This window comes from Aquarana catesbeiana, linkage group LG04 (assembly GCF_042186555.1).
Source record: "Aquarana catesbeiana isolate 2022-GZ linkage group LG04, ASM4218655v1, whole genome shotgun sequence".
NCBI lineage: Eukaryota > Metazoa > Chordata > Amphibia > Anura > Ranidae > Aquarana > Aquarana catesbeiana.
Genome location: NC_133327.1, coordinates 125842430 through 125865021, shown reverse-complemented (window position 1 = coordinate 125865021; position 22592 = coordinate 125842430). Strand labels below are relative to the sequence as shown.

Genomic DNA, 22592 nt, shown 5'->3' with positions numbered 1-22592 from the left:
TTACCATCTTCCTGTCCAGGCCAATTTTCAGTGCTGTCACACTTTGAATGCCAATTGCGCGGTCATGCAACACTGTACGCAAATGATTATCTTTTTTTTCAAACAAATAGTGCATTCTTTTGGTGTTTTTTTTTTGCTAACTAAAAAAAAAAGCCCCAAAATTTGGAAAAAAAAAAAAAAAAAAATAAAAGTTTTAGTTTGTCAGACAATTTTGTAAATAAATATTTTTTCTCCTTCACTGATGCGAGCAGATGAGGCAGAACTTATGGGCAATGATGAGGCGACACTAATATGCCACACTGATAGGTGGCACTGATGAGCACAGATTGGCATCACTGATGGGGCTGCACTGATCATCACCCCGATTACCTGTACAGGTGTCCCCTGCGAGGAGATGCCTCTCTCCTCGCCTTACACCGTCAGTGTGAGGCGAGGAGAGCCGATAAAAGGCACTTCCGTGTTTACATGTGATCGGCTGGGATTGGACACAGCTGATCACATGGGTAAAGAGCCACGTCATCGACTCTTTATGGAGATCTGGGGCGCGCTGTGTGGCGACACTGGTGCAACGTCATATGACGCCGTCCCAGAACAAGAGGGAATCCTGCCCGCTGTCATTTTACTATACAGTGGGCAGGAGTTGGTTAAACTAGAACTTCTTATTTACTTAAACTTTAGTTTTTTTGGCCCAAAAAAACTATTTCCATTACTAACAAATTTCATTTTAGAACAACATTGTAATAAGTTATATAGTAGGGGAGGTTGAAAAAAGACACAAGTCCATCCTATGTGTGTGATTATGTCATTATTACCTTGTATATACCTGTATGTTGCAGTCGTTCGGGTGCTTATATAATAGTTTTTTGAAACCATCAATGCTCCCAGCTGAGACCACCGCCTGTGGAAGAGAATTCCACATCCTTGCCGCTCTTACAGTAAAGAGCCCTCTACACAGTTTGAGGTTAAACCTTTTTTCTTCTAATTTTAGTGAGTGGTCACATGTCTTATTAAACTCCCTTCCGTGAAAAAGTTTTCTCTATTGTGGGGTCACCAGTACGGCATTTGTAAATTGAAATCAAATCCCCTCACAAGCGTCTCTTCTCCAGAGAGAATAGGGTCAGTGCTCGCAACCTTTCTTCATAACCAATATCCTCCAGACCCTTCATTAGCTTTGTTGCCCGTCTATGTACTTGCTCCATTTCTAGTACATCCTTCCTGAGGACTGGTGCCCAGAACTGGACGGCATTCTACAGGTGAGGCCAGACCAAAAGGTGGCACAACAATTTTATTTAAATTTATTTTTGTTGACAATCCAATATCAGCTTACTTCAAAATATCTCCTTTCACGCTGGAAGTTCTGCCTGTCTGCTGGCCATCTATTTCCACAACTTCCTGGCTTCCCTGCGTGCTTTGCAGCTTCTCCTCTGCACTACATTTCAAATGGTACCTTGCTCTCTGCAAGCAGTGGTTCCTGTACTGACTGCGCTTCCTGAAACTCCTCCTGTTCTAGAGGTGCTGAGAGAAGACCGGTGTTCTGCCGAGAAAGTTCCGCTCGGCGGCTAAGTTCCCCCCCCACTGCGCAGGCGCTGCGCCTGCGCAGTAGGATCCGGCGGAAATAGCCGAAGCGGAATAGCTGAAAATCAGCTGTACACGGCGCCTGTAAGAGGGCCGCTCGCCGCGCTTCGGGCACGGCCTCGCGCCGCTCGCCGCGCTTCGGGCACGGCCTCGCGCCGCTCGCCGCGCTTCGGGCACGGCCTCGCGCCGCTCGCCGCGCTTCGGGCACGGCCTCGCGCCGCTCGCCGCGCTTCGGGCACGGCCTCGCGCCGCTCGGCTCTTTTAGATTCCCCTCTAGGTCCACTTGGATGGTGGGGAAGGAACCTGGACCCAGAGCGCAGGCGCCGTGTACAGCTGATTGAAGCATTTTTGCTTCGGCTATCTCCGGCGGCTGACAGTAGTCCGTACTGCGCAGGCGCTGCGCCTGCGCAGTACAGGGGGGGAGCTTATCCGCCGAGGGAACATTCTCGGCAAGACACCGGCTCTGTGAAACGTGTGACACAGCAGTGCCTACTCGCAGGGTATAGTGAACAAGGAAGTAAATATGTGGGGATCTTCACAACTTCAAGATCATTTTAGATTAAAAGAAGTAGATTAGAAAAAATTGAAACAATGTGGAAATGAATATATCATTTTATATTTTGGTCCATGGATACTTTTTAAAAGGGGTCATGATTCTTAGTGTGCTTCTGTAGGATCATGTTTTACAGAAACTTTACTTAACATAGAACACAAACATTTTCTCCCAATATATGAAAATTTGCTATTTAACGCTATTGGAAGCAATCACATAAATCAAAAGTCTATTCAACAGAATATGTTGAGGTAATTAAAATCTAATCAGCAAACCAGGACAGAGCAGAATGTTTACACAAGAATCTGTCCTCGGGCCTTAGCCCAAGTCTGACTTAGGCAGGCCATACATGGGTCCCAATTCAAATCAAATTTTAGTAAATCGGACATGTTGGAAATTTTTCGAAAAACGAACAATTTTCTAATTAATAATGGGAGAATCATGCAAGAAATGTAATGGAAAAAGAAATTTGCACGTGCAAGAAAAGAAAATTCCCGGAAAGAAAGGAAGATTCCCAGCCATGAAAATTATTTTCTGTAGCAACATGAGGTGAAATTGAAGGCTTGGTTGGTTGAATTTAGGGTTGTCCCGATACCGATACTAGTATCGGTATCGGCACCGATACCGAGCATTTGCCCAAGTACTTGTACTCAGGCAAATGCTCCCGATGCTTCCCCCGATACCTGGAAGACAGCTGTGATCGGCGCGTGGGGGAGTTACAAGATTCTCCCCCAGCGGCTTTCACCAGCTTTAGTGACATACAGCGGTGATCGCTCACCGCTGACTGTCACTGCATCCTCCTCCGTGCCCCCTCCGTTCATCTGTCCCCCTCCTTTCCTCTGTGCCTCTCCGCTGTCCCCCTCCGTTCTGCTCTCCTTATCTGTCCCCTCCGTTCTGCTCTCCTTATCTGTCCCCTCCGTTCTGCTCTCCTTATCTGTCCCCTCCGTTCTGCTCTCCTTATCTGTCTCCCTCCGTTCTCCCCCTCCGTTCCTCTTTCCTTATCTGTCCCCTCCGTTCTCCCCCTCCGTTCCTCCGTCCCCCTCCTCCTCCTTCCTTTGTGTATGGATAGAGTCAGCTGACTCTGTCCATTCACAATAACTGAAACATTGTAATCTCCTGTGATTACGATGTGTCAGTTTATGAATGGAGAGAAGCTGCTGTCTTCTCTCCATTCATTCTCAGTGCAGCTGAGGCTGCAGAGAAAGGGACTGGGGAATCTCTATCCTCTGTCTCTTTCTCTGTCTCAAGGGGGAGATATCAGAGGTCTGTTAAGACCCCTGATATCTCACCAAAGCCCCCCAAAAGGGCTGATTAAAAAAAAACAAAAAAAAAAAAAAGAATAAAAAAATATTATTGTAAAAAATAAAAGTTGTAAATAAAAAAAAAAAAAAAAAAAAAAAAAAAAACCACACACATACACCGTTCACCCTCCCCCCCCCAAAAAAAGCAAGCACTGTTAAAAAAAAAAACCCCAAAAAACACTGTCACGTGACATTTAAAAAAAAAAGTATCGGTAATCGGTATCGGCGAGTACTTGAAAGAAAGTATCGGTACTTGTACTCGGTCCTAAAAAAGTGGTATCGGGACAACCCTAGTTGAATTTCTAAATCCATGGTGGCACCATCATATCACAAAACGCACAAATTTTCAAAAGAAAATTCAATGTTTTGCCAGCCTAAGAGTTTAAAACATTGAACACTTTCAGGCTGAGGTATTTAACCCATTGCAAAGTGAAACAGTCTGCACTGAGTAAATCAGTTCTAACACTTGTGTTATTCTTAACTGCAAGGATTGAAAATAAACTCACTCTTCGGTTTCCATAAACCAGAAAACCCAAACCACAGTAAAAGGCTTTAGCGCCCAGCTTCCTAAAATGAACTTATTCAACTCAAGCCACTTCAAGTATAAACAGACAAAAATAGAACTGAAAAAGCTTCAAAGCACACTGGACTAAAGAAGTTGTACACCCCCATGTTTTTTCACCTTAATGCATCCTATGCATTAAAAAGGTGAAAAAATATTCTGACACTGACCAGCCCCCTAGCCCCCCCCCCCCGTTTTACTCACCTAAGCCCGTTCATTCCGTCGGCAGAGATGCACTGTACCTCTCTGCCCGGGGTTCTTGGCTCTTGATTGGATAGATTGATAGCAGCGCAGCCATTGGCTCCCGCTGCCGTCAATCGAATCCAATGACGCGGGCGCCAAGTCGAGTTCCTACATTCTGCGTCTATGGACACAAATGCTGGACTTGTGAGAGCGCCTGCAAGGTAACCCTCAGGGAAAGCGCTTCTCCTAGGGGGTTTACAGATGCGAGGAGGCGCCGCGAGCGCCTATGGGGGACCCCAGAAGACGATGATCAGGGACACACTGTACAAAACTAACTGCACAGTGGGAGGTAAATATGAGATATATATATATCTCCCCCCAGGCGGCCGGAGGCACGGCCCTACCACCCCCCACCCCACAGCACTAGCGGTGCAGACAGCTGCTCCGGTGTCCCCTCCAGCACAGTGGGCAGGCCCCATCTAAGTGGTGGGCGGCGAGGTGCTAGCAGCAATTCTGGTGTCCGCTTCACCAGCAGCTTCCACCGTGCATCTCCACTCTCTTCCTCCTAAGCGCTAGCCGTCCAATAGGATCGTCTGATGTTTTGGCCAATCAGGAAACAGGTCTCACGGCCAGCTTCCTGATCGGCGGGGAGGAGATTTAATGGGAAAACACAACTGGGTGAGCTTCAGGCACAGTGCTCTGAGCTCACCCTTTAAGCCTGTACACAAGAAAAAGAACCGCTGCTCCAGGTGTATAAAGATAAGGCTGACTGGAGTATCTTGCAGAGTGCTAGCCCCAGCCCGCCTCCATGGGAAACTTGGAAAGAAGAAAGAAATGGCTGCACATCCAGAACTTCTGACTGCCTTTTATTTTGTTTCACAAAGATAACACCAAAGACACCAAACTGTGGTCACGTAGACGCGTTTCACACATACATTTTGTGCTTAATCATTACCAATGGCAATGATTGGATGGATGTGCAGCCATTTCTATCTTTCCTTTTTTTTTTTTAAGCCTCTGGCTCTAATCACGTGCCTCAGAAAAAAACAACCGCTCGCGCCCCCCCATTGGAATCCATGGTCCGTGCACCCCTAATTGACGGGCCGCTACTGCATTCTATGCATTAACCACTTCAGCCCCGGAAAATTTGGCTGCTGAATGACCAGGCCATTTTTTTCGATTCGGCACTGCGCCGCTTTAACCGACAATTGCGCGGTCATCCGGCGCTACACCCAAACAAAACTGACTTTTTTTTCCCCACAAATAGAGCCCTTCTAATTGGTGGCATTTGATCATCTCTGCGGTTTTTATTTTTTGCGCTATAAAAAAAAAAAAAAACTAACTTTTTGCTATAATATCCCCATTTTTTTCAGTTTAGGCCGATATATATTCTTCTACATATTTTCGGTTAAAAAATAAAAGAAAGAAATAAAAATCGCAATAAGCATATATTGATTGGTTTGCGAAAAAGTTATAGTGTCTACAAAATAGGGGATAGATTTATAGCATTCTTATTTTTTTTTTTTTACTAGTAATGGTGGCGATCTTGTTCTATTCTGTGAGGAGAAACAGATCGTGAGTTCCTAATAGCTAGGAATCGCGATCTGTCATTTCCTCTAGGTCAGTCCCCTCCCACTACAGTTAGAAACACACACAGGGAACACAGTTAACCCCTTTATCGTACCCTAGTGTTAACTTTCCCTGTCAGTGACATTTTTATAGCACTGATCGCTGTATAAATGCCAATGGTCCCAAAAAAAGTTTCAAAAGTGTCCGATGTGTCTGCCGCAATGTTGCAGTCCCGATAAAAATCACAGATTATCCCCATTACTAGTAAAAAAAAATTAAAATACATAATAAAAATGCCATAAACCTATTCCCTATTTTGTAGACATTATAACTTTTGTGCAAACCAATCAATATACACTTACTGCGATTTGTTTTACCAATAATATGTAATAGAATACATATTGGCCTAAACAGTTGAAGACATTTTTTGGGGATATTTATAATCGCAAAAAGTACAAAATAGTGTTTTTTTCAAAATTGTTGCTTTTTTTTGTTTATAGAGCAAAAAATAAAAACCGAAGAGGTGATTAAATACCACCAAAAGAAAAAAAAAAAAAAAGTACATACATTTTGTTTGGGGACAACATCGCACAACCGAGCAATTGTCAGTTAAAGCGACGCAGTGCTGTATCACAAAAAATGGCCTGGTCAAGAAGGGGGTAAATTCTTCTGGGGCTGAAGTAGTGAAGGTGAAAAACCTTTTGTGCTGCAGCTGTCCCCCAGACCCCTCCCCCTTTTTATTCTTACCTAAGCAGAATTGTTCCAATGACGGGGATGAGCACAGCAGCTATAGCCACTATCTCGGGTCCTCATTGGATAGATTGATAGCAGTGGGAGCCATTGGTTCCCGCTGCTGACAATCAAATCCAGTGACGTGGGGGGGGGGGCCCCCAAGTCCTAATGCCTGTGTCAATGGATGTAGCAGCAGGACTCGGGAGCGCACCCACACGAGTGCCCCAATGGAAAGCAGCTGAGCATGTCTGGGGATGGGATCGGGGGAATGGATGGAGCAGGTGCTGTAGCGTGGATGGTGTCCCTCCACCTCCTGGGCTCTTCCTCCCAGCCTGTGTACACGTCAGAACCGAGGAGGAAATGGGAGTGAGTGCAGCCGGCGGGGACAGAGATCCAATTGCTGCCGCGCCTGTGGAGGTTTGTGTGTGTGGGGGGGGGACGTCGGACCCCAGGCACCCAGTCTCTCTCTGCCTCACTCCCTCCTCCCCCACTCTCACCTGATATCTCACTAGGTATTTAGATAGAGGGGAGATGGATTAGAACACTGGTAAGTTTCTATTGTGTCCCCGTTAGGGAGTACCGCTCTCTCTATTTCTACAAGCTTCCATTATCATTGAAAGTGAAAGTAAAAGAATAATCCCACATTTTGGGCTGTCCGCAGAAAAATAATAGAGGAGAAATCTTCCAATGGGAACACTAGTTCTGGTGACCTGAGGTTCCCCAAGAGATTCCCTTCATTTGCAGAGACTTTCTCTCACTTCCTGCTTGGCTATGGGACAGGAAGTGAAGGTAAAGCTCCCCAATGGGACAAAGATAGCAAAAATAAACCTTATGGGGGTTTTCACCCTCCTTTACTCGATCCAAAATAGAAAACAAAAAGGGTTTTGCCTACGGTTCTACTTTAAAGCTTTTTTCAGCATAGAGCAGTGAAGGGTTACAATCTCTATCAGTTTCTACTCTCCTTGACCCCACCCCCCTAATTTCCTCAGTGACAACATGTTACTACAACAGTGGGGGGAAATCTCCAGAAGGGACACAGACAAGTACATATTAAAATAAAAAAAATAAAAAAAGGAAGATGGATGTCTTTGTTTTTCAAGGGTAAGTAGAGTAGGGAAAAGCTAGAAGTGAGGCAAATCTCCCCAATGGGAACTCTGCAATAAAAACCTGGTTTTAATCCTTCCCTGCCAAAAAAAAAAAAAAAAAAAAGGATTGTGTACAATATGAAGAACTTGAGCCAGTCTACTGCAGCAAAAATATAATGCCTGAGAAGTTTTCCTCCAAGCTGTGATAGGACAGGAACATACAACTCTGTCCAAAGAAGTCATCAACGGAAACCTGCACCAGAAGAAAACTATAAGCGGCTATTGTGGACAAGATATACTAGTTGCCTGGCTGTTATACCGATCCGACGTCCCCCAGCTCCTCCCGCATCCAGGCAACAAATGCAGATCAGAAATTCAGATTTTTTGACAAAGTACTGAAGCTCAAAGACAACCAGCTGAGCTGCATTTTTTTTTTTCCTGCAATGGTGGCCTAAGTATTTCTCTTAAATATGAGCAAGGATTTCAAGAACACATTGACATTTTTTAGTTTCGTTTTGGTGAACAATACAGAATATTCTACAAGGAGAAGATGGAGAATAGAGGGCTATGAGGGAGAGGCATGTGTGTCCTATGAGGGGCAGGGGTGTCTGTGGTCTTGGTGGTCTCTGTGGATAAAACAATTTAGGCTCAGGAGGTAGAGATGGGCAATGTTATCATGTTTTTCCCATATTTAAGTATAAGCCAATCACATCTTTACCTGGAGGGAAGCTGGCCATAGATGGATAGAATCTCAAAAGGAAAAGTCTTCAGATAAAATTAGTAGCAAAAATCTCAGAACATTTCAATGTAGTTCAAGAGATTTGCTTTTACTATTTGATTTTGGAATGAATGGACTTTACTGAACAAAAACCACATACAGGCCTCATGCAGACTGGATGTTAAAATAACATTATAAAAAATGCCAGTAGCTTTGCAGTGAGTTTTTCTGCGTTAGCGTTTTTTTTTTTTTTTTAATGGATCAAAAACGTCAAAAACTGCTGGCGAGCCACGTTTTTGAGCGTTTATCAGCGTTTTTTGACGTTAGAGTGTTTTTAAAGCTGAAAAACTCCTCTCAGAGCCCACTAGTTTTGGGGTTTTTTTAAAGCCAAAAAGCTCCCCTGCCAAAAACTGCTGATTACAGCCTATGTGTGCATGGTCACATAGGATAACATGATGGAGAGTTTATAGACTAGAAAAAAACTTCTGAAGCCAAAAACAGCTGCTGTAAAACGTCCAGTGTGCATTAAGCCAATGTTAGAAATTCATTCAAGAAAAATTTTCCATCCCGCTCTAATTTTCTAGTCATTGAGCTTCAAAATGAACGTCGATCTGACCCACTGATTCGAGAAACAAACGTTCTTAGAACATTCTTTTCATTTAAAAAATTCTACCCACCTCTTGCCAGCTTTAGGCTCTATTCACACTATGGCGTTCCAGATTGAGGGCAGAATCACCGCGATTCTGCATCCCCACAAATCACAGGACGCCCTTGCGATCCCCGTTATTTTCAATGGCACTCAAATCACGGCGCAATTTTCCTACAATTGTCGACCGACAAATCGCAGTAAAATCCACCAACAGACACCACGAGATGGCTGTTGCCCAAAAGTTCACTTCTTGTGAGCGTCGTGCGATTCTGTTTGTGTGATAATACCGCAATTCGGTCAACAATGGCGGCAAATTCACACCGCGATTTGAGTGCCATTGAAAATAACGGGGATCGCAAGGGCACCCTGAGATTTCCGGCTCTTTGGAATCGCGGTGATTCCGCCCGTGATCCGGAATGCCATAGTGTGAACGGAGCCGAATGCAGGCTCATTTTATACAGACCAGAGAACAGGGTCTGTGTGTCCTGCAGGGAAAGGGGGGGGGTCTCTGTCAGTACCCTGTGATGGGGGGTAGGGTGTCTTTTCCTCTCTACCTTGTTTGGGGGGGGGGGGCCTTGTTCTATATGAGAGGGAAGTTCCCCCTTTCTCTGTTCTTTGTGGGGGGCCCCCATCTCTGTACCCTATGAGTTTGGGGGGTCCTCTCCCTTTGCATTGGAGAGGGGGGCCCTTCCCCTCTGTACCCTGAGTGTGGGGGGTCCTCCCCCTCTGTATAGTGTGTTAGGGGGGTCTGTATCTGCACTCTGCGAGGCGGGGGGGGGTCCGTCCCTCTACTCTGAGTGGGGGGGGGGTCCATCTCTCTACCCTGCGGGGGGGGGGGTCCGGCTCTCTATACCCTGCGAGGGGGGGGGGGGGGTCCGGCTCTCTATACCCTGCGAGGGGGGGGGGGTCCGGCTCTCTATACCCTGCGAGGGGGGGGGGGTCCGGCTCTCTATACCCTGCGAGGGGGGGGGGGTCCGGCTCTCTATACCCTGCGAGGGGGGGGGGGTCCGGCTCTCTATACCCTGCGAGGGGGGGGGGTCCGGCTCTCTATACCCTGCGAGGGGGGGGGGGTCCGGCTCTCTATACCCTGCGAGGGGGGGGGGGGGGGTCCGGCTCTCTATACCCTGCGAGGGGGGGGGGGGGGTCCGGCTCTCTATACCCTGCGAGGGGGGGGGGGGTCCGGCTCTCTATACCCTGCGAGGGGGGGGGGGGTCCGGCTCTCTATACCCTGCGAGGGGGGGGGGGGGTCCGGCTCTCTATACCCTGCGAGGGGGGGGGGGGGTCCGGCTCTCTATACCCTGCGAGGGGGGGGGGGTCCGGCTCTCTATACCCTGCGAGGGGGGGGGGGGTCCGGCTCTCTATACCCTGCGAGGGGGGGGGGGGGGGTCCGGCTCTCTATACCCTGCGAGGGGGGGGGGGGGGGTCCGGCTCTCTATACCCTGCGAGGGGGGGGGGTCCGGCTCTCTATACCCTGCGAGGGGGGGGGTCCGGCTCTCTATACCCTGCGAGGGGGGGGGTCCGGCTCTCTATACCCTGCGAGGGGGGGGGTCCGGCTCTCTATACCCTGCGAGGGGGGGGGGGTCCGGCTCTCTATACCCTGCGAGGGGGGGGGGTCCGGCTCTCTATACCCTGCGAGGGGGGGGGGGTCCGGCTCTCTATACCCTGCGAGGGGGGGGGGTCCGGCTCTCTATACCCTGCGAGGGGGGGGGGTCCGGCTCTCTATACCCTGCGAGGGGGGGGGTCCGGCTCTCTATACCCTGCGAGGGGGGGGGGTCCGGCTCTCTATACCCTGCGAGGGGGGGGGGTCCGGCTCTCTATACCCTGCGAGGGGGGGGGGTCCGGCTCTCTATACCCTGCGAGGGGGGGGGGGTCCGGCTCTCTATACCCTGCGAGGGGGGGGGGTCCGGCTCTCTATACCCTGCGAGGGGGGGGGGTCCGGCTCTCTATACCCTGCGAGGGGGGGGGGGTCCGGCTCTCTATACCCTGCGAGGGGGGGGGGGGGGTCCGGCTCTCTATACCCTGCGAGGGGGGGGGGGGGGTCCGGCTCTCTATACCCTGCGAGGGGGGGGGGGTCCGGCTCTCTATACCCTGCGAGGGGGGGGGGGGGTCCGGCTCTCTATACCCTGCGAGGGGGGGGGGGGTCCGGCTCTCTATACCCTGCGAGGGGGGGGGGGTCCGGCTCTCTATACCCTGCGAGGGGGGGGGGGGTCCGGCTCTCTATACCCTGCGAGGGGGGGGGGGGGGTCCGGCTCTCTATACCCTGCGAGGGGGGGGGGTCCGGCTCTCTATACCCTGCGAGGGGGGGGGTCCGGCTCTCTATACCCTGCGAGGGGGGGGGTCCGGCTCTCTATACCCTGCGAGGGGGGGGGGGGTCCGGCTCTCTATACCCTGCGAGGGGGGGGGGGTCCGGCTCTCTATACCCTGCGAGGGGGGGGGGGGTCCGGCTCTCTATACCCTGCGAGGGGGGGGGGGTCCGGCTCTCTATACCCTGCGAGGGGGGGGGGTCCGGCTCTCTATACCCTGCGAGGGGGGGGGGTCCGGCTCTCTATACCCTGCGAGGGGGGGGGTCCGGCTCTCTATACCCTGCGAGGGGGGGGGGTCCGGCTCTCTATACCCTGCGAGGGGGGGGGGGTCCGGCTCTCTATACCCTGCGAGGGGGGGGGGGTCCGGCTCTCTATACCCTGCGAGGGGGGGGGGGTCCGGCTCTCTATACCCTGCGAGGGGGGGGGGTCCGGCTCTCTATACCCTGCGAGGGGGGGGGGGTCCGGCTCTCTATACCCTGCGGGGGGGGGGGGTCCGGCTCTCTATACCCTGCGGGGGGGGGGGTCCGGCTCTCTATACCCTGCGGGGGGGGGGGGGGGGTCCGGCTCTCTATACCCTGCGAGGGGGGGGGGGGTCCGGCTCTCTATACCCTGCGAGGGGGGGGGGGGGTCCGGCTCTCTATACCCTGCGAGGGGGGGGGGGGGTCCGGCTCTCTATACCCTGCGAGGGGGGGGGGGGTCCGGCTCTCTATACCCTGCGAGGGGGGGGGGGGTCCGGCTCTCTATACCCTGCGAGGGGGGGGGTCCGGCTCTCTATACCCTGCGAGGGGGGGGGGTCCGGCTCTCTATACCCTGCGAGGGGGGGGGGTCCGGCTCTCTATACCCTGCGAGGGGGGGGGGTCCGGCTCTCTATACCCTGCGAGGGGGGGGGGTCCGGCTCTCTATACCCTGCGAGGGGGGGGGTCCGGCTCTCTATACCCTGCGAGGGGGGGGGGGGGTCCGGCTCTCTATACCCTGCGAGGGGGGGGGGGTCCGGCTCTCTATACCCTGCGAGGGGGGGGGGTCCGGCTCTCTATACCCTGCGAGGGGGGGGGGGTCCGGCTCTCTATACCCTGCGAGGGGGGGGTCCAGCTCTCTATACCCTGCGAGGGGGGGGGGTCCGGCTCTCTATACCCTGCGAGGGGGGGGGGTCCAGCTCTCTATACCCTGCGAGTTGGGGGGGGTCCGTCTCTATACCCTGTGATGTGGGGGTAGTGTGACCCCCTTCTCTGTCCCTGGTGGGGGGGGTCTGTGTATCCAGTGAAGGGGGATGCACTCTCTGTCCCCCATGATTGGGGGGTCCCCTCTATACCCTGTGATGTGGGGGTAGTGTACCCCCCTTCTCTGTCCCTGGTGGGGGGGTCCCTGTATCCAGTGAAAGGGGATGCACTCTCTGTCCCCCATGATTGGGGGGTCCTCTCTATACCCTGTGATGTGGGGGTAGTGTACCCCCCTTCTCTGTCCCTGGTGGGGGGTCCCTGTATCCAGTGAAGGGGGATGCACCCTCTGTCCCCCATGATTGGGGGGTCCTCTCTATACCCTGTGATGTGGGGGTAGTGTGACCCCCTTCTCTGTCCCTGGTGGGGGGGGGTCCCTGTATCCAGTGAAGGGGGGATGCACTCTCTGTCCCCCATGATTGGGGGGTCCTCTTTATACCCTGTGATGTGGGGGTAGTGTGCCCCCTTCTCTGTCCCCGGTGGGGGGTCCCTGTATCCAGTGAAGGGGGATGCACCCTCTGTCCCCCATGATAGGGGGGTCCTCTCTATACCCTGTGATGTGGGGGTAGTGTACCCCCCTTCTCTGTCCCTGGTGGGGGGTCCCTGTATCCAGTGAAGGGGGAATGCACCCTCTGTCCCCCATGATTGGGGGGTCCTCCCACACTGTCTCCAGTAACAATGGCGGGGCTGCACTCACCGATCAGGCGGCCCACCTCCTCCACACTCATGTAGACGTTCAGGCCGGGTTCAGTGCTCGCTCCTCCAGGCTGGGCCTCGCTGCCGGTCAGCAGAGTCGGGAAGACGAGGAGCAGCAGAAGGGACGGACAGCACAGCCCGGGGCCCGGCTGCCTCCCCCTCCGCCACCCCGGGGGGTCCGGGGCCCCGGGCAGCATGTCTCTCACAGGCCGTGCTGAATCCCGGGGCCGTCCCGCACCATTCCCGCTCAGTTTATCCTTCCTTTTCCCTCAGAACGCCGTTCCGAACACCGCACACACACCGAACCGCCCCGCCGCACTCTCCGGACTCCACGCAGATCTCGGCGCACGCGCTCTCCCACCATACACAACTTCGCCTTCCCGGGATTTGTGCCTTTTCCCGGCCACCGTCCTCTGCTATACTCCACTGCGCCCTCTGCTGGATGACTGTGCTTTGTTGGGATTGCTGGGACGTTTTTTTAGGAGGAGGGGGGGGAGGGGAGACTTTATTGGCCAAACAAACAATAACAAACGTGTTGGGGTGTAGAGCTCACTCCTATGTCAGACTAAGGTGCAGAATAGTCATCCTACTACCTGTCATGTATTTATTGCTACACTATAACTAAAGGCAAAACTTTCCTTTTTTTTCGTTTTGGATAGACTGGAGAGGGTTAGAACCCCTGTCAGGTTTGTATTGCTGTCTGTGCCCCTGTTGGGGAGATGTATGCTCTCTGTCTGTCCTGTTTACCATTATCATTGAAAGTGACAGTAACAAACAATCTCACATCTTGGGCTGTCCCCGGTACATTCTCTAAACGAGGATGCTATTTCTGGTGACACCCTGAGATTCCCACACTGCTGGGATTTCCTCTCACTTCCTGTTTTGGCTATGGGACAGGAAGTGAAGAGAAATCTCCCCAATGGGACCTTACAGGGGTTATAATCCTCCCTTTATCCAAAATGAAATAAAAAGCCTTTAATTCTACTTTAGTTAAAGCGGTATTAAACCCAAATCCAAAGATGTATTATGTTGCAGCTTACAAATCATTAGATGTGGTGGCTGCATTTGTTTTCTTTTCTTTGGCTTTCCCCCCCTTTGTTTTCACCTGGTAACACACCACCTGTATTGGTGAGACACAACAGACAGCAGCGTTGTCAGTCTGGGGGGTTAAATATACTAGCAGATTTAAATACACTAACAAATTGAAGCCACACTTCAACACACATTTTTTAAGCAGTTACAGCAGTTTTTTTTTAATAAAGTTTTTATATGAATAAATAAAATCTGATTAATGTAGGCACCCCTGCCAGTGGTAAATGGTTTGCCTCATCCGTGTAAGCTGGAGAGCTTGTGCTTTTGAAAAACAAAAGACTTACTGGCTGGATCACCAGATGAAAATAGAAGAAAGAAATCATATAAAAGAAACTTAATGCAGCTATCACATCTAAGATTGGTGAAAATGTTTGCTCTTGCGTTTAATACGGCTTTAAGCTAATTCTATACTGTACACATTTCTCTCAGTGGATGGCTTGGGAGCCCCTTCTCCTTTGGGCAACTGTTGATCATTTCATTGACTTTTGTCAAAGGTGGCTGATAGAACATTTTTATCAGAACAGCGCTGCATCCAATCAGATGAGTTTATTTTTTACAGCAGTTTTGCCTTTAGTTCTACTTTAACCATTTCACACCCTTGGCACATACCCGTATGTCCTTAGGTTCATGTGACTGTATCAGGATCATGGCTGCAGCTATGATCCCAGGACCACAATGTCTAATCAGTGATGGGCTTTAATGTAGAAGTGATCAGAGTGTCTCTAAAGCCGCCTGATCATTTCTACAGGGTGCGGAAGGGAACCCTATTCCCCCTGCCCACTGCCTTTACCAGGTGATCAGGGAGCCCAGGACCGCCACCGCTTTGTTTTTCTTGTGAACTGAGAGGAGAGGAAGGCACATCTGTACCCTCCTCCCCTCTGTGCTGTAAGAAACTGAAATCAAGGAGGATTTAACCACCTCTGGTTTTGGGTTGAGGTTTATAAGCCACTATCTGCTTGCATAGTATCTGATCAAACCAATCTCAGATGCTTTTGATGGCAGAGGAGAGATCTAAGATTTAACCCATTAAGGCTCCATTCATACCCAAGCGTTTTGTAGCTTGAAGCCTGAAGCTACAAAACCCTTGAGGGGAAAAAATCCATTATTCTTTATGGAGATGGTTCACATCTCCACTCCAAGTCGCCTGAAGCTCAAACAAGTTCTGGACCCTTTTTTGTCGCCCGAATTGGGCAGATTTGGGCGTTTTTGGTGCAGGAAGCAGATGACAAAATCTAAAAACATAGCAACAAATGATGAAACAGATGATCATTTTTCCTATTGGCTAATAAAAAAAATGCCAAAGCTTAAAAACGCCGGAAAACGCTGCATGGCAACGCGCAAATACGCCTGTCAAAACGCGCGACAAAACACTGGAAAAACTCTCAAACAGGTGTGAATGGGGCCTAAGGATCAGCCGCCGCAGTTGTACTGCAGCAATGTGGCTGCTTCCCGCGAATCAGCGTCATTATACGTCGGCTCATACATGGGTATTTGTGGGCGCACGCACCCACTGGCCAGTGGGGGAGTCAATCAGCGGATGGGGCGGACTCGATGTCCGCCAGCCACCCACGATCGTTCCCCCACAGTGACAGAATGGGGATCTGCCTGTGTAAACATGGCAAATCTCCATTCTGACAGGGGAGATCATAACCTCATTAACCCCTTGATCGCCCCGGATGTTAACCCCTTCCCTGCCAGTGTCATTAGTACAATAACAGTGCATATTTTTAGCACTGATTACTGTAATAATGTCACTGGCTCTCAAAAAAGTGTCAAAAATGTCAGTTAGGTGTCTGATCTGTCTGCCCAATCCCCGTCACTCGCTGTCGGCTATTGAACGAGCCAGACGGGAGGTATACCTCTCTCCCCCATTAACCTTTCAATTGCTCCTTAATCACGACCAGTTTTTTACCTGATACATACACTAGGACCTGGCTCGCCTTGGATGCAAGCCCTATATGCACTGAGCACTTTGACATTTTTCCATTTTGTTTATCCTGCTCTTGAGTGAATTTTTCCAAGCCTCACTGTGGATGCGATCCATGGACAATATTGATTCTATCAATTAACATTTTTAGAAAGGACTCCACCTACTGATCATTTTGTATATCTCGGCAAACACTTTTGAAGACCCATCTCTGAAGGAAAGTATCCCATAGGATATATCTCATTGATTCTTGAGCAATCTTGAGTTACATACATATTTGATCATCAGTTTGGTTAAATATGATGCCACATGACAAGTCCCTGAGGAAGCTCCAATGGGCGAAACATGTTGAGAAAAGTGGTATCTTTTGCAATATGTCACTGAATTTTATGAAAAACTTTTTTTCTGTACTAAATCATGTCTTGTGATTTTTTAATGTTTAAATAAATAAAACATTTTTATTTTATCCAAATCCTTGATGAATAGATATTTAAAATATAAACACCATTAAAGTCCCGAGGTTGAAAGCTCTAAAAAAAGAAAAAAAGGACATCAATTTTGTTTGGGTACAGCATCGCACGACCGTGCAATTGTCAGTTAAAGCGGCGCGGTGACGTACCGCAAAAAATGGCCTGGTCATTAAGGGGGGAAATCTTCCGGTCCTTAAGTGGTTAATAGACCCCAGATCTCTCCATACAGAGGACCTGTCACAGCCCATGCTATCACAAGGAATATTGTTCATCCCTTGTGATAGCAATAAAGTTCAATCAAGAAAAAAAAATGCAAGTAACAGTGTAAAAAAACGAAATAAAATAATAATTACAAAAAATGTAAAGCACCCCCATACCCCCATGCTCATGTGCAAATGCGCACGCAGGACCGCCCAAAAGGGGCTACCGCTGGTCCCCCATGTGCGGGGCCAAGGTGTCATCATTTTAACAAGGGAGCCCGTGCAGCTGACAAGCAAAGGGAAGCGGATCTGAACAGGAGGATTGGCAGGGCAGCATTTTCTACTAAACCAATCCCTTGCAGTTCTTCCCTGCAGCGGCTTCTCCTCCTCTCCCTCCTGCCAGCTTTCAGCTGCTGCAAGGGAGAACTACAGTGTAGCAGTTCCACTAAATGCTACCCCCGACACCCTTCCTGTCCAGGTTGGGTTGCAGCCTAAAGCCCCCATGTGTGCTGCCCTGGTCCCCCACCCCAGTTAGTGCTGCTGGCACTCTCTGCTTTCCCTCTCGCTGGTTGCTGGAGGGATTGTTTCAGAATGGAGAGCAGGGGGAATTCTAAATGAGCATAGTAAGTTATCAGTACCCCTAATATTTCATCAACCCCCCCTCAACAGGGCTGTTAAAAAAAAAAAAAAAAAAATAGTAACAAATAAAGTTGTTTAAAATAATTGTAGCAACCTCTACCTTAGGTAGGTAGGTGCTAGGGTAGTGGGTTTGTTTTGTACTGTCAGAGCAGGTAAATTTAGTCAGGCCTATGCTGTGAGCTAGGCCTGTTTGTTTTGATCTGGGGCCAGGGGAGTGGTTTAGTGTAGCAGCAGGTGACTGACATGTACTTCAGCTCTTGGGCGCCTCCTCTGGTTTTCAGAAGGTTCTGGAAAAGAGGCAGGGCAGAGAGCTGGAGTGACATGGGTGTATGTGGGAGCCCTGACCAATCCCCAACTAGGATTGGAAGGGGACAGACCTCCTATATTTACCCATGGTCAGCCTGCTGTGGGAGAAGTTGTCGGGTGGAAGAACTGAATGATGGAGTGTTAGACTGTCGTGGTCTAAGGGAACCCCCTTTCTGGGGGGGGGGGTGGACCTCAGGCCTGGAGCTCGGGAGCTGGGAGGGAGACTCTTATTATACGGTCATTGAGAGGTGTCCTGGAACAGGAGCAGGAAAGAGGACAGTTGGGAGAACTGCCAGGCAAGTATTCAGGAGGGATCCCTGCCGGGGTCGGTGAGTGAGAAGCACAGTGTGAAACTCTGGGAGAGACATGCCAGGATTTGGATGTGGAGCCAGAGGGAGAGACTGTGGTGTTGTTTTGGAGTCAAGTCTTTGCAACCATGAGGGCTGGCAGGATTTGCATTGGGCGTGCTGGGATCAGTAGTCCACCAAGTGTCAGTAAGCACATTTATTCTTCTATACTAAAATGGTTGCTACCACAAAGAGGGCTGCAGACCCCTACCTGTAATGGGTTATTAGAAAAACATTAGGACTTATTCAGAGTAAGGTCTAGCCATGTGCTAATGGAGACAGGAATCTAGATTAGATAGTAATCTCAAGTAGTGTGCTCGAGGAGATGTGCAGAGGAAGAGACTGTCAAATCTAGACTCAACCAACATTAATTTCTTTGAAAAGTATTCATTATCTGGGCATCTGATGTCTCTTTTCCCCATCCAAGTTTAATCCACTAATAAAAACAACAAAAACAAGCCAGAGACTGTTCGTTTGCTGGGAAAGTGTGCCAAAATGGATGTCTGACCAGCAGGGTGAAATGTGTGGATGCTAGTACACGCAGCGACCCCACGGGGGCACCGCTACATAATTTTAAAAAAATTCAATAAAATTGTAAAAAATAATAAAAAATAAAATTGTAAAAAAAAATAATAAAAGTAAACAATAAATAATTAAGAGCTCATTCACATGGGTTCTATGGCCCATTAGTGCAGAAAAAAGTGCACAGAGCGGCATCTGGTGTGAACTAGCACTAAATGAGAGATTTGTTTGTGTGGCTGGGGCTGTCCTGTCACTGCATGGGTTCTAATTATGACAGGTGTGTAGGTGTGGATGAGTGGTCCCAAATCTACCCTGTCTGTTGTTGGTACCGTACACCTGCACCCACGCGCCAGTCAAATTAGGATCTGCCGCTGTGTTCGTACAGCTGCTGCGTCCCCATAGCCACTTAAAAAGAAAAAAATTCTGATTCACACTTTACAGGCCAAAGCGCCCATGTGAATAAGCCCCAAGACCTCATTCACCCACAGATCTTTATTTATTTACTTAATACAGTTTTTATCTTTTAGGTTTAGCAGGAATTGTGTAAGTTTTGTTGTACTTACAGTGGGGACAGAAAGTATTCAGACCCCCTTAAATTTTTCACTCTTTGTTATATTGTAGCCATTTGCTAAAATCATTTAAGTTCATTTTTTTTCCTCATTAATGTACACACAGCACCCCATATTGACAGAAAAACACAGAATCGTTGACATTTTTGCAGGTTTATTAAAAAAGAAAAACTGAAATATCACATGGTCCTAAGTATTCAGACCCTTTGCTGTGACACTCATATATTTAACTCAGGTGCTGTCCATTTCTTCTGATCATCCTTGAGATGGTTCTACACCTTCATTTGAGTCCAGCTGTGTTTGATTATACTGATTGGACTTGATTAGGAAAGCCACACACCTGTCTATATAAGACCTTACAGCTCACAGTGCATATCAGAGCAAATGAGAATCATGAGGTCAAAGGAACTGCCTGAAGAGCAGAGCACAGTGGCCTCCATAATCCTTAAATGGAAGACGTTTGGGATGAACAGAACCCATCCTAGAGCTGGCCGTCTGGCCAAACTGAGCGTCCTTTGACAAAACCCACTTTATCTGGGTGAATTAATTTGGGGTAATGTTTCCTAGTCTTAGGGCGATGATCTTAGCATAGATCTTTATGTCTGTGTTGAGGAGTGAGATAGGGAGGTAGTTAGCTGGGTTATCAGGAGATTTTCTGGGTTTGGGTATGGTGATTATTAAAGCCTCAAGTGCTTCTTTAGGGAAGGTAGCTGATTTTGTTGCCGTGTTAAATACTTTTTGTAAGCAAGGGGAGAGTGTTAAGCTGAATGTCTTATAGTATTTATTACCAAAGCCATCGGGACCTGGCGCTTTGTGCAGAGGGAGTGAGGATATTGCTTTATGGAGTTCTTGGGCGGAAAATTCCTTGGAGAGCTCAGAGAGATCTGCGTTGGGGATCTGTGCGAGCGAGAGGGATTGTAAGAAGGCTTGTATTTGGCCTTGATTTGGTGGGGGAATTGTCTGGGGGGACTCAAGGTTATGAAGTTCAGCGTAGTACTCCGCAGCTATATGGAGGGGATTAGTGAGCCTCTGGCCATGGGGGTCCAGAAGGTGATCTATTCTGTTTTTGTGCATTCTGATTTTGACCTGCCTTGGGATAATTTGTGCCTAAAGTCTTTCAGTTGATTATCTCTGTGATGGCAGAAGCAGAGTTTATTTTGAGACTCAATCTCTGCTATGGCGTGGGTAAGGTCGGATATCAATTTATTTCTTCTATGCTTCTTCTGGGAACCCAATTTGATGAACACTCCTCGCGTGACGGCTTTGTGGGCCGCCCATAAGGAATGAGCATCACTTGTTCGTTTCGCATGAAGTACATCTCTAATTTGGACTTGACATGTTTCTCGAGGTTAGGGTTATACAATAAGTTGGTATTTAATCTCCACAGTTTAGAGGGTTGCATATTGTGGTGTAGCGTTAAGGATAGTGAGATTGGAGCATGGTCGGACCATATGATGATGCCAATTTTGGCATCAGATGACTGGAAGAGTGAGGTTTTGTCTAAAAGGAACATGTCAATACTAGAGTAGACCCAAAGAGCACAGGAAAAGAAGGTAAAATCTTTCTCCGATCCGTGCATACTTCACCATACATCATATAGACCTTCTTCCCGTTATAGGGCGTACACACGGTCGGACTTTGTTCGGACATTCCGACAACAAAATCCTAGGATTTTTTCCGACGGATGTTGGCTCAAACTTGTCTTGCATACACACGGTCACACAAAGTTGTCGGAAAATCCGATCGTTTTAAACGCGGTGACGTAAAACATGTATGTCGGAACTATAAACGGGGCAGTGGCCAATAGCTTTCATCTCTTTATTTATTCTGAGCATGCGTGGCACTTTGTCCGTCGGATTTGTGTACACACGATTGGAATTTCCGACAACGGATTTTGTTGTCGGAAAATTTTATCTCCTGCTCTCCAACTTTGTGTGTCGGAAAATCCGATGGAAAATGTCTGATGGAGCCCACACACGGTCGGAATTTCCGACAACACTCTCCGATCTGACATTTTCCATTGGAAAATCCGACCGTGTGTACGGGGCATAAGAGGGCCGATAAGTCTTGCGAGCAGTTTCTGCATAAGCTAGTGGAGTCAATGGAGCAGTCGGAGACAGCATTAAAATCTCTGCAAACAATTAGTTGGCCTATCTGAATTGAGCAAACCCATTTCATTAGGGATCGAAGGAATTTTTTTCTGATTGATGTTCAGTGAATACACCGATACCAGTGTAAATGGTTGGTGGTTAAGATCTGCACCTAGTATTATGTATCAGCCATTTGGGTCGCATTCAACTAATTTCTGTGTGAAGGTTATAGTGTCTTTAATTGCGATCATTACACTTTTAGTTTTCTTTTCTGAATTGGCAAAAAAGCAGTAAGGGAATTTATAGTTAGAGACCCGAGGTGGGGTTTGATGAAGCAGGTGGGTTTCCTGTGCGCACAATAAGTCACACTTTTGGGAGATAGCCTCTCTCCATAGCATTGATCTCTTGAAGGGGCTATTCAGGCCCTTCACATTGAGGGAAATGATTTTGAGGGACATCCTCAAGCTGTAGGTGATCTGAGAGGTGGGGAATAATTTTATGGGAGTAGAGGTGTATCAGACCAGTATTTTGAGAGGGCTGAAGAAGTGTGCATGGTTCGAATGATGTACCACAGTTCAAAATCAATAAGTTTATATTCCGAGACAATCGATAATAATTAACGTTTAAAGTAAAGTGGTGTACAATTAAAAGAACAGTACGCAACAAGTTCAAAAAGAAAATACAATAAGATCAATAATTGAGACTCAAGTTCCAAAAATAACATATAACAATGTACAAACTACTAGTGCGTAAGAGTATGAGGTAAGAGAGACTAAGCCAGGGGACTTTGGTATTTACTGGTTGTGTGTTAACATTTTAACGATAAACTTGCATACAATAAACCGAGGCTCTTATGAGCCTGTGAGAATCATCTTGTGTCGGGAGTTGGATTAGGGGCGTTTGTTGAGGAGTGAGGAAGACTGGAGTGGACATTCGCATTTGTTGAGGGTACAGGTATATTCCATTGTTGGTGAAGTTTTTTTGCCTCTGTTGGGGAGTGGAGGATGTATTTTTGCCCTTGGTGGGTGACCTGACCAGAGCTCTCTGACTAAGCGCCATTTACGTGAGTGGCCAAACCATGCCCCCAGCATAACATCATCTTTTAGATTTTACAAAAATATGGGTGTTATATTCTGTTTGTGTGCACTAAAATCATGAAAGTGTTTGTTGTCAGATTTTCCAGGGGGGGGTCAGACTTCACGCCTAGACTTAGGAAGTACTTATGTACATGGGAGAAAGTACTATATTTTATTTTATTTATTTATTTCAGGTACTTATATAGCACCATCA

General features: G+C 48.6%; 1 protein-coding gene across 2 annotated transcripts in view; it reads right to left on the bottom strand.

Moving 5' to 3' along the window:
• The window catches only part of RYK (receptor like tyrosine kinase), a 254573-nt gene extending 241017 nt beyond the window's left edge, over positions 1-13556 (bottom strand). The window contains exon 1 of one of the 2 annotated variants that reach the window (XM_073625527.1): positions 13142-13556. In XM_073625527.1, the coding sequence (XP_073481628.1) occupies positions 13142-13337 (196 nt within the window). In that variant the 5' untranslated portion in view covers positions 13338-13556. The remainder of the gene's footprint in view (positions 1-13141) is intronic. The other variant, XM_073625526.1, reaches the window with a different exon arrangement.
• Positions 13557-22592: the final 9036 nt, after the last annotated feature.